The sequence below is a fragment of the Dendrobates tinctorius genome, unplaced genomic scaffold, assembly GCF_039654945.1.
Source record: "Dendrobates tinctorius isolate UK_male_01 unplaced genomic scaffold, ASM3965494v1 ptg000257l, whole genome shotgun sequence".
Lineage (NCBI taxonomy): Eukaryota > Metazoa > Chordata > Amphibia > Anura > Dendrobatidae > Dendrobates > Dendrobates tinctorius.
Genome location: NW_027361924.1, coordinates 11,146,997 through 11,163,718, shown reverse-complemented (window position 1 = coordinate 11,163,718; position 16,722 = coordinate 11,146,997). Strand labels below are relative to the sequence as shown.

The following is a 16,722-nucleotide window of genomic DNA, read 5'->3' as shown; positions in this document are numbered from 1 at the left end:
TCTGCCCTGATAATCTTGTCAAATGGTAAGGACCCATCATGCATTGAGAATTGGCGTCCCATAGCGCTTAATGCTGACAGGAAGGTTGTGGCCAAGGTGCTATTTAATCAGCTGGTAAAGTTTGCACCCCGACGCCTTTCGGAGGCCCAGCATTGCTCTGTTCCAGGTCGCAGCACATTTAGTGCTTTGCTCGGTGTCCGGTAGGCAGTGGAGCAGGGTAGGGATGGTCACTGGAAGGGGTACATGCTGTCGCTGGACCAGGCATAAGTGTTTGATCTGGTTAATCATGAGTACCTCTGGTCTGTCCTTCTGAGATATGGCCTGCCGGGGGGGGGGGGGGGTGTTTATTGGGGCAGAGAGTTTCCCCTTTGTGAACGGTTGGATTGGCAGCTCTTTTGAGGTTGGATCTGGTGTTCGCCAGGGTTGTCCCTTGGGCCTGCTGCTGTACGTGTTTGCGATTGACCCACTTCTTAGGAGGGTGTAGCGTGGACCGTTGGCCGGGATCGGGATGGACTGGGCCGCACCTGAAGCCACTCTGAGGGTGGTGGCGTATGCCGATGATGTCATTGTTTTTGTTTCCTCTCTCGAGAAGGTAGGGTGGCTGATGTCAGAGGTAGATCGCTACTCGGTGGCATCTGGGTCCAAGATCAACTGGGATAAGTGTGAGTCTGTCTGGGAGGAGGAGATTCTGGTTTTGATTTCCCGGACACCCTTCCAGGACCCAAAGTCTCTGCAAAAGTCATTGGCATCGAATTTGGCCAGGGGGATTACCCCAAACAAAATTGGGACAGCAGGCTAGAGATCGCCACCCTCTTTCTCTGCAAAATAATAATAATCTTTATTTTTATATAGCGCTAACATATTCCGCAGCGCTTTTCAGTTTGCACACATTACCATCGCTGTCCCCGATGGGGCTCACAATCTAAATTAAAAATCCTTGACTTCGAATTTGGCCAGGGGGTTTACACCAAACAAAATTGGGACAGCAGGCTAGAGATCGCCACTCAGAAGCTGAACCAATGGAAGGGTTGATCTTTGACCCTCAGGAAAAGGGTAAACCTGATCAACACTTACCTGCTCCCTTTACTGATTTATCTGGGCAGTGTGTGCATCTGTGCCGGAGTCTCTCTGGACTCGGGTCTATAGTTTGTTATGGGGGAATAGACTGAACCTGGTCAAGAGGGAGGTTACTTACCGTACGAGGAGACTAGGAGGGTTGGGTATGGTCAACCTTGTGGTATTCCTTGTGGATAGCTTCATTAAGATCAATATTGCAAACCTCTGGAAAGAGAGGGCTCCTCCGTGGGTATTCTGCTGTTAGGGATGGTTTCAGCCTTTCTTCCAGGAATGGGAGACAGGAGGGCAAGTGAAGGATCTTCGCACACCACATGGACATCTTCCGGCTTACACTACCTTGGTTCTGAAGGTAATTCGCCGGTGGGGTCTTGGAATGTGGGAGATCAGGACTCTGCCAAGGAAACTCCTTGACAATAGGGTTCTGTTGACCCATTTCCAGAGGCCTCTGGTGCTCAGGGATTGCCTAAGTCGGGATCTTGGGGTGGGTTTGCATCTTATGAATTCGATCAGGATCCCCTCGAAGTTTTGGGACTTGGCTTGGCGCTGCTTCCATGGGAAACTGTGTGAGGGACAATCTGAAGTGTAGGAGCTCTGAGGGCAGGAACTGTCCTCGGGAGCATTGTGGTACCGTGCTGGAAAGCATGGACCATTTCCTGCTTCATTGTCCCTTCAACACAGAGGTGAACAACAGGGTGGGCGCCTCCATTGGCTGGTCTCGGCTGGCCGGTCTCTCCTATGCGGAATGGGCCTATGGAGCATTCAGAGACGGCTGCACCTTATTTCTAGTTAGCGCAGTGGTTAGGTATCACACGTGGAATGCACGGTGCTTAGTATCGACGCAACGGAAAATCCTCCCAGTGGACGATGTGTATAGGACCATAATCGGTGATCTGGTGAAGGTGCGCTCTCTGGAGTATGAGAGACTGGGCACACGTAGGGCCGCTCTCCTCTGGAGGGGCTTTTCTTTTAGTGTGCCCTAGTCTCGTCATCTTTCCTAGTGGTGGGCTGCCGCTGACACTGTAGATTTTTGTTTTGTGATCGGTATACAGTGATGTAGGGCTGCAGGTGCTGAACTTGGGCTTTGTGATTTGTGATTATTGTAGTGTTTGTTTCTGTATATATGGTATATAGGGATATAGATTTGGGTGTAGGTGTTAGGTTGGGTGGTGGGAAAAGGGGGGAGGTGGGTTTATCTTGTGGGACTATGGGACACTGGAGTGTTTGGGGGAAACACTGGCACTGCCTGATCTGGCCTTTGGACATGGACTGAGGCATGAGACGCAGTACCAGCTCTCAGGTCAGTGCGGGGGTTGGGAATGGTGGGCTTCAGTGTGAGGTGTTTAGTTAAGTCTTGTATATATTTGTATAAGTTTGTGGTTATTTTATTTAAAATTAAAAAAAAAAAAAAAAAGTATGTATATAGTTTTTGTTTGCTATTGTTTATTTTATTTTGTTTGTTATTAGTTTATTGGTGACCGGACCAGAAGGTGCAAGTACTTAGTATTAGTTATTATTCTGTATATATGTATAATATTTGTGAAACAAGAGAATGAGCGGCCGGACCAGTGTTCAGTATACGGATTATTTTCTGGCTGATATTCTTGTTATGTTTCTGTTATTATTATTGTTATGTTTTTCATTTTTATAATAAAAGATCTACAGGATGTAACTCAGGACCAGTAATGTAATGTATGTACACAGTGACTGCACCAGCAGAAATAATGAGTGACAGTGCCCACAGTCTGGCCATCGAATCCGGTCGACACAGGCAGAGCTACAAGTCCAGGGAGGAAAGACTGTGCCAACACTGTGACCAGGAGGCCCTGGAGTATGAGACCCACTTCCTGCTACACTGCCCCAAATACTCAGCAGTGAGGGACACTCACTTCAGGAGACTCTCACATCTCTTCCCGGATTTCATCACCATGAAGGAGGAAGAGAAAACATATATCCTGCTGGGGGAAGAAGAGAGAGCAGTGGAGATAGCAGCGCAATATGTGAGCGCATGCCATAGACTGCGAGAAAGAGAACTATGATATTCCATGGACTTCTATGGCCCCCACCCTGGATCTGCCCCATGCCCCCCATTCACCTTCCCTATGCCATGGACTTCTATAGCCCCATCCTGGATCTGCCCCCATCCACCTTTCCTACAGCCCTTACCCAACATCCCTACAGTCCCTATCCCTGTTCCCTTTTGTACACTTGCTTTTGGCAAAACTAATGTGTATTTAGTCCTGCCAATAAAGCTTCTTTGAATTTGAGTGCAGCTCTGGAGTATAATACAGGATGTAACTCAGGATCAGTAATGTATGTACACAGTGACTGCACCAGCAGAATAATGAGTGCAGCTCTGGAGTATAAGGCTATGTGCACACGCTGCGGATTCACCCACGGATTTGTAACTGCAGATCCGCAGGTAAAATGACCTGCGGATTGGCCAGCGATTTTCCCCTGCGGTTTGACACCTGGACAATGGAATAGGTGGCAAACCGCAGCGGAATCCGCAGAAAGAATGACATATCAATTCTTTCTGCGGATTTAAAACCGCAGCTTTTCCGCAGTTACAAAACCGCAGCATGTGCACAGCAGAATGTAAATCACATAGACTTACATGCTACTGTACACTGCAGATCCGCTGCGGTTTTGGCCGCAGCAGAAACCGCAGCGTGTGCACATAGCCTAATACAGGATGTAACTCAAGATCGGTAATGTAATGTATGTACAAGGTGACTGCAACAGCAGAATAGTGAGTGCAGCTCTGGAGTATAATACAGGATGTAACTCAGGATCAGTAATGTAATGTATGTACACGGTGACTGCACCAGCAGAATAATGAGTGCAGCTCTGGAGTATAATACAGGATGTAACTCAGGATCAGTAATGTAATGTATGTACACAGTGACTGCACCAGCAGAATAGTGAGTGCAGCTCTGGAGTATAATACAGGATGTAACTCAGGATCAGTAATGTAATGTATGTACACAGTGACTGCACCAGCAGAATAGTGAGTGCAGCTCTGGAGTATAATACAGGAGGTAACTCAGGATCAGTAATGTAATGTATGTACACAGTGACTGCACCAGCAGAATAATGAGTGCAGCTCTGGAGTATAATACAGGATGTAACTCAGGATCAGTAATGTAATGTATGTACACAGTGACTGCACCAGCAGAATAGTGAGTGCAGCTCTGGAGTATAATACAGGATGTAACTCAGGATCAGTAATGTAATGTATGTACACGGTGACTGCACCAGCAGAATAATGAGTGCAGCTCTGGAGTATAATACAGGATGTAACTCCATGTGGGAAACACCATAAAGAGGCCTTGTCAAGGAATGTCAAACCAGCCTTTTTCCCAGGATTATGGTGTGTGAGGGTTTAAGTGTCTCACCCTCGTCAATCATTGTACACGCTCAGTTGTGCCTCTTGTGCTTTGATGAGGTGTTCCTTCACAATGGGCATCACCTCGGCAATTCTCTCTTGCATCTGGGCCACATATTCAATGACATTCCTGTAGGGTGTAGACTCCACCTCCCATGTCTCCTTTGCTACTCCCATGAGTCCTAAGGGGTCGGACACACAACAGTTCAAAAAGGGAGAAGACAGAATAGAGGCCTGTGGAACTTCTCTGATGGAGAACAGTAGGTGCAGCCGTAGACAGTCCTTCTCTACGAACTTCAACATGGCCTTCAACGTTTTATTAAACCTTTCCACCGAGCCGTCCGTCTGTGAATGGTAGACTGAGTTCCGGAGTTGTGCACAACTCCCTCATCACTTTTGACATAAATGGGGTCCTTTGGTCCTTTAGAATTTCCTAAGGCCGGTTTCACATTAGCGCTTTTTAAGCGCACGCACGGCCGGGGGTAGCTCCGCCCCCGAGCCGGCTCTCTGCCCGGCGTGCCCGCCCCTTGCTTGTAGCGCCGCCTACTAGCGGACAGCGGCGCCTGCGATCGGCGCACCCTATCTTTAGCATAGGGTGCGCAGATCGTGCGCAGGCCGTGCGCTAGTTGCGCTTTGACCTGCGCACTTTTGACGGTGCGCCGTGCGCGCCAAAATCCGAAAAGTTTGATTTTGGCGCGCACGGCGCACCGTCAAAAGTGCGCAGCGCAGGTCAAAGCGCAACTAGCGCACGGCCTGCGCACGATCTGCGCACCCTATGCTAAAGATAGGGTGCGCCGATCGCAGGCGCCGCTGTCCGCTAGTAGGCGGCGCTACAAGCAAGGGGCGGGCACGCCGGGCAGAGAGCCGGCTCGGGGGCGGAGCACCCCCGGCCGTGCGTGCGCTTAAAAAGCGCTAATGTGAAACCGGCCTTAGGCAACCTCATTCTAGAACAGATGTGGACCAACTCCCGGGTCGTACACTTGACGGATAGTTTCGTAGTGATTTGGCCTTCGGGTACCTTGTAGCATAGTCCATTACCACCAGGATATACTGATGCCCTCTGGTGGACTTGACAAGGGATCCCATTAGATCCATGGCTATGCGGTCAAATGGCACTTCAATGACATAGGCAACGGCACTAAGGGGCTACAGAAGTGAGCCACCAGGGAGATCAACTGGCAGGTGGGAAATGACCTACAATAATTTACAATTTCTCTGTGACAACCAAGTGTCACAGTCCAATTCTTGTATCTGTGTCAGATTCTGGGTTCCCTCATTAAAACCTTTATTTTCAGGCTTCTGGGGGCTTAATTTGGGTTTTTGCCCCCCGGTGGCCACAAGTGTCATTACATCTGATAGTTTCTTTGTTTTACCTTTTGCCCCCGGTGGTCACTGGGGTTATTACATGTTTTTGACCCCTGCTGATGTGACCGCTCCTCCTTTTCTATATAAAGTCAGCTGGTCTATCAGCAGGTGTTGGTGATAGCATTTCCTTTGTGGATTGAGCAGCTGGCTCTAAGGTGTTGAGCCACTGCTGAAAGTCTGGTGCTAGAAAGGTAAGTGTTTCAGTTATCGACCTGCGGGTCGTGTCACACAGGACAGTTACACGTGACAGATTATCACCAACCATACATTTTCTCTAGTGAGCCATGGGTCAATTACAGACCTGTGATCAATTGCTTCTGGTCCTCACTGAGGAGAGTGAGGAGCTGCACGGTGTGTTGGAGCAGCAGCAGCAGTTATGAGGGTCTGGGGCCTCCCCTCTGGCTCAACCAGAACCCCAATTTACGGCTTTGGCGAATTTGCCCACTGTAGTCCCTGCTGGTGAGCAGGACTTGCTCATGTGCACGGACGCACCCAGGAAGGTGGGAGGACTTGGTGTCCCCGTGGTGCTGCCTTGTGTGTTCCCCGAGGTGAAGGGATACGTCCCTGTAGTGAGCAGACTGATGATTTAGTCCGCGGGGCTCACACCGAAACTTCTGTACCACCGAAGAAGCCGCCCCCTCCTGGTCGTGTGGAGGAAGACGACCAGGGAGTGTATATTTCCTCCATATTCCCTTTCCACTCTCCTCCAGTAGTGGCAGCAGGGGTGCTGCCAGGGAGTAGGGGTATGTCGCAACCCTCACCACAAGCTGCCCCTCTGACTTGTTGTCCTCTTAGGAGAGGGGGGGGCAGAGAGGAGTGGTTACCTCTGAGCCTTGTGGGGGTGACTGTTACAACACGGGGGAACGCCTCTGTTGTCGGTTCTGTGAGGAGTTCACCATCTAGTGGTAAGAGAGTGAATGACAATAAACGTTCAGGTCCGGACCTGGGTGTGTACGTGTTCCCCAGGTCGGCGCTCTGGAGATTTGTGGTGCCTCCGGAGTATACGTCGTCACCTTCATCTGCCCTCTCTTGCCATGACCCGGTGTGTTAGATGATGGTTGAAGTGAACTCTGATGGAACGAGGCGCCTGCACTGTAGGTGGTATGCAGTGTAGTACGGTGTTGAGGGTCCGGAGGCCCCTCATTGAGGGAGGGGTACTGTCACAGTCCATTTCTTGGATCTGTGTCAGATTCTGGGTTCCCTCATTAAAACCTTTATTTTCAGGCTTCTGGGGGCTTAATATGGGTTTTTGACCCCGGTGGCCACAAGTGTCATTACATCTGATAGTTTCTTTGTTTTACCTTTTGCCCCCGTTGGTCACTGGGGTTATTACATGTTTTTGGCACCTGCTGATATAAAGCAAAGGAGGAGCGGTCACAAGGTCAGCTGGTCTATCAGCAAGTGTTGGTGATAGCATTTCCTTTGTGGATTCCAACCACGGTGAAGTGAGCAGCTGGCTCTGAGGTGTCTAGCCACTGCTGAAAGTCTGATGCTGCACTCTGCTGCCTCATGACTGCAGCAGAGAAAGGTAAGTGTTTCAGTTACTGACCTGCGGGTCGTGTCACACAGGACAGTTACACGTGACACCAGGTCAACAAACTCTGTAGGATCAGTTCCTGTTTTTTTTGTACACCCAGATGACCACCTAACGTGTATGGGACATGTCTAACACTTTCCGTCTGTATGGCACTGGCACCAGAAACTGCTTAATTACCTCCCCCCTCAGCTTGGTGACCCGCTTTACTAACTAGCCATTTATGGCAAAGTACAGGTGCCGGGTGTCAACCCCCAGCTCTCGAGCAACACCATTAAGTACAGTCACATTATCAAAAACGCCCCTGAGTTGAAAGGTCCCAAAGTTTCCCCCCGAACACCTCCAACTCAGTGGTGTTGGACTCCCGAGGATGCTGTTTCATCCTCATTGCCAATAAACACCCATCAGCTGCGGACTGCAACAAGGTTTTCTTTAGGAGTGATATGGCTGTTGTCCAGGCAACCAGGCTTCCTCACTTTCCCCCACAAGTCCCAAAACAATGCAAAGTCCCGCCCTATCATAAAAGGGTGCAACAGGTCTTTGCCTGCGCCAACCTCATGGGACTCTGTGCCACAGTTTGTGCCTACGACCACTTGGGCCACAGGGTAGTCCTTAGCATCCCCGTGGATACAGCAGACACCCACCATCTTCCCAGGAATCAGCTGATGAGGAATTGTGGCCCCTTACTAAGGGTACCAAACTACCTGATTCTAACAGATCAATCATTTCCACTCTGTTCACTGATATGGGGACATGCCTGCGGTCCCCCTCCTTGTTGAGTAACCGCACTGCAGGCAGGATTTGTAAAAAACAAGCAGCGCCGACATATGCTGATGTCCATTGGCTTGGAGGCAATGGGTGGTTATGTGACCTGGGGTTATGACACCTCCAACAAATTAAGTTATTAGATGTGGCCTGTGGCAAAAACTTGGATTCCTCCTGGGCTCTTGGACGCCCCCGAGATGTGGTTCTAGTTCCCCTCTTTTGAGTGTCAGCCCCTCTTTGGGAACCAAAATATGGAGATTCTCAGACCCTTGCTTCCCCAGGGAACTTTCGACCACCTGGTACCTTTCTGCCAGACCCACCAGGTCATCAGCATTACGGGGATCTCCCTGGGCAACCCAGGCTTGCACCCACCTAGGAAGGGTGTGTATGAGTCTGTCCATAACCACCCTCTCCACCATCTGTCCTGGGGAGGAAGATTCAGGTTGTAACAACTTTTGGACCAGGTGCAGGAGGTTGAACATTTGGGAGGTTTGTCACTGCAAGAGGCCCAGTGGTGCACCCGTTGCACCCTGACAGAGTTATTCCTAAGCAAGCCAAGATCTCAATTTGGCGTACTCTTTTGCGTCCAGCAAAGCCCGTCACAATGTGCCTTTTGGGGATCGCCAGTTAGGGGTCCAGCACCTCTATCCACTACTCTGGCGGTAGCTTCTCCTGCTCTGCTACCAGTTCAAATACAGTCAAAAACACCTTCACAACATCCCCTGGGGTCATCTTTTGCATGGCTCATCTTACTGATTTTCAGACATCAACACCTGGACTTGGGGAGGGGTTGCTGGCCTCCCACGAACGGCGTCTGTGATGAGTTCCATCTCCCGCTTAATCACCTGTGTAGAAGGATTATCTTTATTTTCATTTGCACAAGGAAAGACTAGAAGAAATGAGATGTAACTGAATGGGAGGAGACACAGATTAGATGTTAGAAAACTTTTTGACAGGGTGATCAATGAGTGGAACAGGCTGCCACGAGAAGTGATGAGTTCTCTTTCAATGGAAGTCTTCAAACAGAGGCTGGACAGACATCTGTCTAGGATAATTTAGTGAATCCTGCATTGAGCAGGGGGGTTGGACCAGATGGCCCAGGAGGTCCCTTACAATTCTACCATTCTATGATTCTATGACCTGCTGTTGCTGTCACTGCTGTTGGAGCTGCTGCACCAACTGTTTGTTTGTTATGCCAGCTGCTGCTGTTGTACCTGCTGCTGCTATTGATGCTGCCGTTGTTGAACTTGGACCAGGTGTTTGATCAACTCCTCCATGCTGTTGACGTTCACTCCTTCAGTCGCTTTTACCAAGGACTTGTGGTATTTTTGTAGCAGTTGCCCACCCTGCCCCTTTTGATTTGTTCCTGTGCTACTAGAACCAATTGTAGGGGTTTCACTCATTCATCTGCGGTTGAAGTAGCCACAGGAAGCGGTTTGAAACAAAAGTCCAGGCAGGTTCATTACAACTTCATAAACTGCTCAGCATAAGCAAACAAAAAAAAAAAAGACAGCCTTTTCTGGCACAGAGTAAAAGAAAAAAACAGAAATTAAATAGTCCATATAGTATTGCGAGTTCAACCACTCAGGTCAGTGTACTTTAACAAACACACACTGGATATCTCCACAGTTCCAGTCACAGACACTAAATAAGACACTTGGTCTGCCATACCATGCCCACGGGGTGGGAAATATGAGCAGTCAGTCCCACCCATGTCTTTGACTGCAAGTAAAACCGAGCCCTGATACACCCTATTAACTCTCTCAGCACTATACGTGCTGGAGCATGCTTTCCCAGGCTTACATCACTGAAGCTACCAACCTCAATGATGCACATCTCCCCCAAGGACCTGTCTGGCTGCCATTTTACAGTAGATTATATTTTTATATCACTTATATTGTGTTATAGTGAATGTCCACCATTGAATGTGTTATTTTTATATAAGACTTTCTTAATATCTCGTTGTGAAAATGTTTCTTAGTCAGAGGTAGATTATATTTTATAGTCTGAACAATGTCTCTCGCTGAGAATTATCTGCTGTTTAATACCATGGATGTTACTTCTGGATTATTTATAGGTTTCTTGTTTCTAGTGTAAGAAGGTGTGTACGTGTAACTCAAATGGAAAAAAATATTTATTTAGTTGTGTGTGTACCTCCTACAGCATGTCTGAATGTATCCGTTTCATCTATTTCTGCTTATCAGAATACAACACTTACCAGTTATTTCAAACGCGTCCCTTAAGAGAGGGCTTAATTCTTGCTCTCTGAATGTATTATCCACACTGAAAGGAGAAAACAATTAAGATATTTAAAAAAAAAAAAAAAAAAGGTCCTATTAACCCTTTGATGACCTAGAGCGATATTTATTTCCTGGACTTGAAGGAAACCTTACTGGATAGAAGCGACACACAAACCTCATATTCAGCCTACATTACTGGGAGTTATGAGTCCTGTGTGTATCATTTTGCCTATATTACTAGGAAAGATGCTTACATAGAGCCGATATTACTGGGAGCAACACAAATCACATCCAGCCCTTATTACTGACAGAGGCACAGACCTAACAACAGTCCTATATTACTGGGGGGAGACACTGACCTCACATACAGTGTATAATACTGATACATAAACAGACCTCATATCCAGCCTATATTACTGGGAAACGCGCACACACACATCACATCCAGCCTATATTACTGGGAAACACGCACACACACATCACATCCAGCCTATATTACTGGGAGAGACACACAGACATCACATCCAGCCTATATTACTGGGAGACACACAGAGCTCACATCCAGCTTATATTACTGGGAGACACACAAACCTCACATCCAGCCTATATTACTGGCAGACACACAAACCTCACATCCAGCCTATATTACTGGCAGACACACAGAGCTCACATCCAGCCTATATTACTGGCAGACACACAGAGCTCACATCCAGCCTATATTACTGGGAGAGACACAGACCTCACATCCAGCCTATATTACTGGGAAACACGCACACAGACCTCACATCCAGCCTATATTACTAGGAGAGACACAGAGCTCACATTCAGCCTGTGTTACTGAGAGAGACATACAAATGTTACATCCAGCCTATATTGTTGGGAGACGCATAGAAAATATGGTTATGTGAACAACCCCGTAGATTATAATATACTGTACAATGTGTTCAAACAGAAAAATACGGTTAGAATACGTATTTGAAAAAATGGACATCTGAATGAAGCCTTAGTACAATTGTATTAAATAAAGGTAACCACTAACATACTGTATGTAAAAATCATCTGTCCATGTCAAAGGTGTCTGTAGCCTTTATAAAGTATTGAGTCTAAACTCACGGCAAATTCTATAGTTTTTAATATTCAGTTCTTCACATTTTTTCAGCGACGCTCATTTTAATTACAAATTCATAACTAGATGGATATGTGCAGTTGCAGTAGTTTCATAGCTGAAAATATCCAAACTTTTCAAATTTTTCATATTTTATATATTTTATACCAGGGGTGGGTGTAGTGAAATACAGTTAGATCCATATATATTTGGACAGAGCCAACATTTTCCTAATTTTGGTTCTAGACATTACCACAATGAATTTTAAACAAAACAATTCAGATGCAGTTGAAGTTCAGACTTTCAGCTTTCATTTGAGGGTATCCACATTAAAATTGGATGAAGGGTTTAGGAGTTTCAGCTCCTTAACATGTGCCACCCTGTTTTTAAAGGGACCAAAAGTAATTGGACAGATTAAATAATTGTAAATAAAATGTTCATTTCTAGTACTTGGTTGAAAACCCTTTGTTGGCAATGACTGCCTGAAGTCTTGAACTCATGGACATCACCAGACGCTGTGTTTCCTCCTTTTTGATGCTCTGTCAGGCCTTCACTGCGGTGGTTTTCAGTTGCTGTTTGTTTGTGGGCCTTTCTGTCTGAAGTTTAGTATTTAACAAGTGAAATGCATGCTCAATTGGGTTGAGATCAGGTGACTGACTTGACCAATCAAGAATATTCCACTTCTTTGCTTTAATAAACTCCTGGGTTGCTTTGGCTTTATGTTTTCAGTCATTGTCCATCTGTAGTATGAAACAACGACCAATCAGTTTGGCTGGATCTGAGCACACAGTATGGCTCTGAATACCTCAGAATTCATTTGGCTGCTTCTGTCCTATGTCACATCATCAATAAACACTAGTGACCCAGTGCCACTGGCAGCCATGCATGCCCAAGCCATCACACTGCCTCCGCCATGTTTTACAGATGTGGTATGCTTTGGATCATGAGCTGTACCACGCCTTCGCCATACTTTTCTCTTGGTAGAGGTTGATCTTGGTTTCATCTGTCCAAAGAATGTTCTTCCAGAACTGTGCTGGCTTTTTTAGATGTTTTTTAGCAAAGTCCAGTCTAGCCTTTTGATTCTTGATGCTTATGAGTGGCTTGCACCGTGCAGTGTACTCTCTGTATTTACTTTCATGCAGTCTTCTCTTTATGGTAGATTTGGATATTGATACACCTACCTCTTGAAGAGTGTTGTTCACTTGGTTGGCTGTTGTGAAGGGGTTTCTCTTCACCATGGAGATTATTCCGCGATCATCCACCATTGTTGTCTTCCGTGGGCGCCCAGGTCTTTTTGCATTGATGAGTTCACCAGTGCTTTCTTTCTTTCTCAGGATGTACCAAACTAGATTTTGCCACTCCTAATATTGTAGCATTTTCTCGGATGGGTTTTTTCTGTTCTTGCAGCTTAAGGATGGCTTGTTTCACCTGCATGGAGAGCTCCTTTGACCGCATGTTTCCTTCACAGCAAAACCTTCCAAATGCTAGCACCACACCTCAAATCAACATGAGGCCTTTTATCTGCTTAATTGAGAATGACATAAAGAAGGGATTGCCCACACCTGTCCATGAAATAGCCTTGTAGTCAATTGTCCAATTACTTTTGGTCCCTTTAAAAACAGGGTGGCACATGTTAAGGAGCTGAAACTCCTGAACCCTTCACCAGTTTGAATGTGGATACCCTCAAATGAAAGCTGAAAGTCTGAACTTCAACTGCATCTGAATTGTTTTGTTTAAAATTCACTGTGGTAATGTCTAGAACCAAAATTAGAAAAATGTTGTCTCTGTCCAAATATATATGGACCTAACTGTATGTATTTGTATGGATGTATGACCGGCAGTAAATTAACATCTGTCCTTAGACTGCAGCTCTCACAAAGGTGATAGCATATGTTTCCAGGCTGCAGCTCTTCACAAAGGTCACAACATATGTTATCCTGAGAAAGACAGTCTCCAGTCTCTCCAGGGGGCCTCCCTGAGATCACACAGAATTGGAAACATTTCACACCTTCTGACTTGTTTGGAGAGAGATGCCAATTGCAGCCAGACACTATGTACTATGAGAAAGAAAAGTTATACACACAGCGTTCAGAGACAAATAATGTATTCATTGGTAGTGTGGCCATTGTCCAGTCACAAACTAGGAATTAGAATATTAACATGAGAGGCTGGTATAGAAATCTAATCTCCAGGTTAAATATATAAATTAGGCCTTTACACTAAGAAAGATGTTCACAGTTGAGGTGCAGCCAAGCTGATGTGATCCATTTCATATTCCTCCCTCCATCAGGGACAGAGTACCAGACTGCAAAGTTCGATATTTCTGCAAGTTTTCTCCCTTTTATTTTATCACTGTTTTTGCATATTTGTATGTCACTTTTTATTTCCATACTTTTTATATCCTGTTGTTGTAAGCACTCTTCCTTTTCTATTAAAGCTTAAAACTTTAATAAGTTTGAACCTTGTATGCTCTAAAGAATCCATAGCCTTAAAGTGTGATCCTGGTGTTTGGCAGACAGTAGTAGTAATATTTCCGGGACTCATCACCCGTGTATTTGGTGAGTGGTGGCAGCGTGTATGAAACGGGATGTGTGGTCTGTGTCGATGTGTTATTTATGCTCCCATTTCAGCATAGAACAGAGGTTTAATGCTGGACTGAGTGAGAGGAGGAAATAGATTAAACCTTGCAGGCGCAACCCCAAGTCACGTGCTGAGAAGCGGGTACGTGACAAATTGGCAGCAGTGGGATATACAAATATATCCCCCTTGTAATTCATGACAGTAGGGAATCTTTTTCTGCCAAGGGCCATTTGGATATTTATACCATCCTTTCGTCCTTCAGGGGCCGTCCAACTCCGCCCACCAAGTACATCCTGACTCTGGCACTGGTGTCAGGACGTAATCTTTAATTGCATGCCATTCAGTAGTGAACACTGAATGTGTGTGTGCTCACAGAGCAAGAAGAAATTAACAAGCTGGTGACAAAATACAGCTCTCTGCCCACGAATGCAGTCCTTGAGAATCTGCCTGGGGGCCTGATAAAAGGACATCGAGGTCTGTAAGTGGCCTGAGGTTCCCCACCCCTGTTTTATACCATTAAACACATATAACAAAAATATCAGTTACATAAGGTTATACCTGTAGACGAGCACTGGCACTATGAAATCCATAGAATGATGGGTGCATCTCTCTTCCAGCTGATTTACTGTTGCTTCTAATTCAAATTCCCAATCCACCCTGGATGTAGACCGCAGATTACCTATGTGTAAAGAATAAGACTGTAAGATAGTGCGGGCAGCTCTTGGTCAGTACGAGGAGGAAGAATATTTGAGCTGGTTGATTTTATGTGAACACTGACAGTTTTTAACTTTCATTGTACCTCTCCACCCTCCAAACATTACAGTGGCATGTAAGGCTGTGTGCACACGTCCGGAATACCCGCGGATTTTATACGTTTTTGCCGCAAAAACGCAGCGTAAACACTGTGAAAACGCATAAAGTAAGCAGCCCATTGTATTCAATGGCATTCCGCACATGCTGTGCTAATGCTGCGTATTTTTCCGCGGCAAAATCGCATCGCAGAAAAATACACAGCAGGCTCATTCTTTGTGCGGAATCGCGGGAATTCCGCACACATAGGAATGCTTTGTTCCGCTTACTTTCCGCATGTGGCTATGGCCACGATGCGCAAAGTAAGCGGAAAATGTGCGGATGGTACCCACGGTCTGGAGGAGAGGAGATTCTCCTCCATTCTCTGGGTACCATATCCCTGTAAAAAAAAAAGAAAATAAAAAATGGTGATATTCTTACCTTCCGGCGTCCCACGCAGCGTCCCCAGGCCTCAGCGATGCTCCTGCCAACTCCCGTTCCCAGTGATGCATTGCGACAATGACCTTTGATGAAGTCGCGGTCTCGTGAAACCGTAGCGGTCTCGCGAGAGCGCTACATCAAAGGTCATTGTCGCAAGCCATCGCTGGGAACGGAACTTGCCGGGAGCATTGCGAGGATCGGGAACACTGCGTGGGACACCGGAAAGTGAGAAAAACACCATTTTTTATTTTTAACTTTATATCTTTTTACTACTGATGCTGCATAGGCAGCCTCAATAGTAAAAAGTTGGTCACACTTGTCAAAGACTATGTTTGACGAGTGTGACCAACCTGTCAGTTTTCCAAGCGATGCTACAGATCGCTTGGAAAACGCTAGCATTCTGCAAGCTAATTACACTTGCAAAATGCTAGTTTATCGCGGGAGTTATGCATGCGGAATTCTAGCGTATTTCCTGCTGCAAGGAGTTGCGGAATTCCCGTGGAAATTTCTGCGGCAATTCCGCAACGTGTGCACATAGCCTAAGACTTTTGGAACCCCTGGTCAAAATTACTGTTATTGTTAACAGTTAAGTGTCATCGTCTGCCTGGAATTTCTGTTATGGTCTTTTGAGGGTTAATCCTATGTGGCCTCTTTGGTTTGGGGAGGGCTATAAGTAACCGCACTGGTGCTATGCTCGTTGTCAGTGATACGTCCGTTACTGGCTGAGTAGCTGACTCTTATATTGCCTGCTTCTGTACCATTGCTCTGTGTATGACCTGGTCTGTTTCCCATTTGATATTCATCTGCTGATTCTGTACTTTGTGTTACTCTTGGTTCTACCCCGGCTACGTCCCCGACTTCCCGTCCGCCTGTTCCCCTGGTACTGCGTTGCTCTCTCTGACTTCTGACCACCAGCTTGCTTCTTACCACTCTATTCATGTTACCCGCTTGTTACTGCTCTGCCCTCTGGTCTGACCTCAGATTTACTGACTATTCTCTCGGCTCTGCTGGGTCCCACTTTCCCTGCTAGGAGTTTGACCTAGCTCCGCCCCCAATCACTCCCCCATTGGTCACCTGTTGCAGGTCCTGTTCCTCCTGCAGCACACTTTCAGCCGTGTTCACATTCCACTGCAGGAGTCCCCGGGTTTCCCCAGCACATCTTTGGACACGCGTACAGTCTCTGGTGGAGAGTCTGATACAGTGTCCATCACATTATCACTGACCTCTAAAAGTTTTCCCCTCTTTCTGTGTGGGGCTTTCTGTGACATTAGTGTGTGTTATGGATCCTCTGCGTGCTCTATCGGAACAGGTTAGCAATCTCACTCAGATGATGGAAAAGCTGTCTGTTGAGCAAAAAACCTTGGCTCAGTCTCAGCAGCAAGTTCAGAGGGAGGTTGCTGCCGTGCAGGGTGCTTTCTCCTCTGGGGGTGCTGGTGCCAGT

At 46.6% G+C, this 16,722-nt stretch overlaps 1 protein-coding gene across 1 annotated transcript in view; it reads right to left on the bottom strand.

Moving 5' to 3' along the window:
• Positions 1-16,722, bottom strand: part of LOC141069237 (uncharacterized) — a 57,071-nt gene that overhangs the window by 16,918 nt on the left and 23,431 nt on the right. The window contains exons 3-4 of the mRNA XM_073558688.1: positions 14,610-14,730; positions 10,345-10,409 (exon numbers count right to left, since the gene is read on the bottom strand). Coding sequence (XP_073414789.1) covers positions 10,345-10,409; positions 14,610-14,730 — 186 coding nt within the window. The remainder of the gene's footprint in view (positions 1-10,344; positions 10,410-14,609; positions 14,731-16,722) is intronic.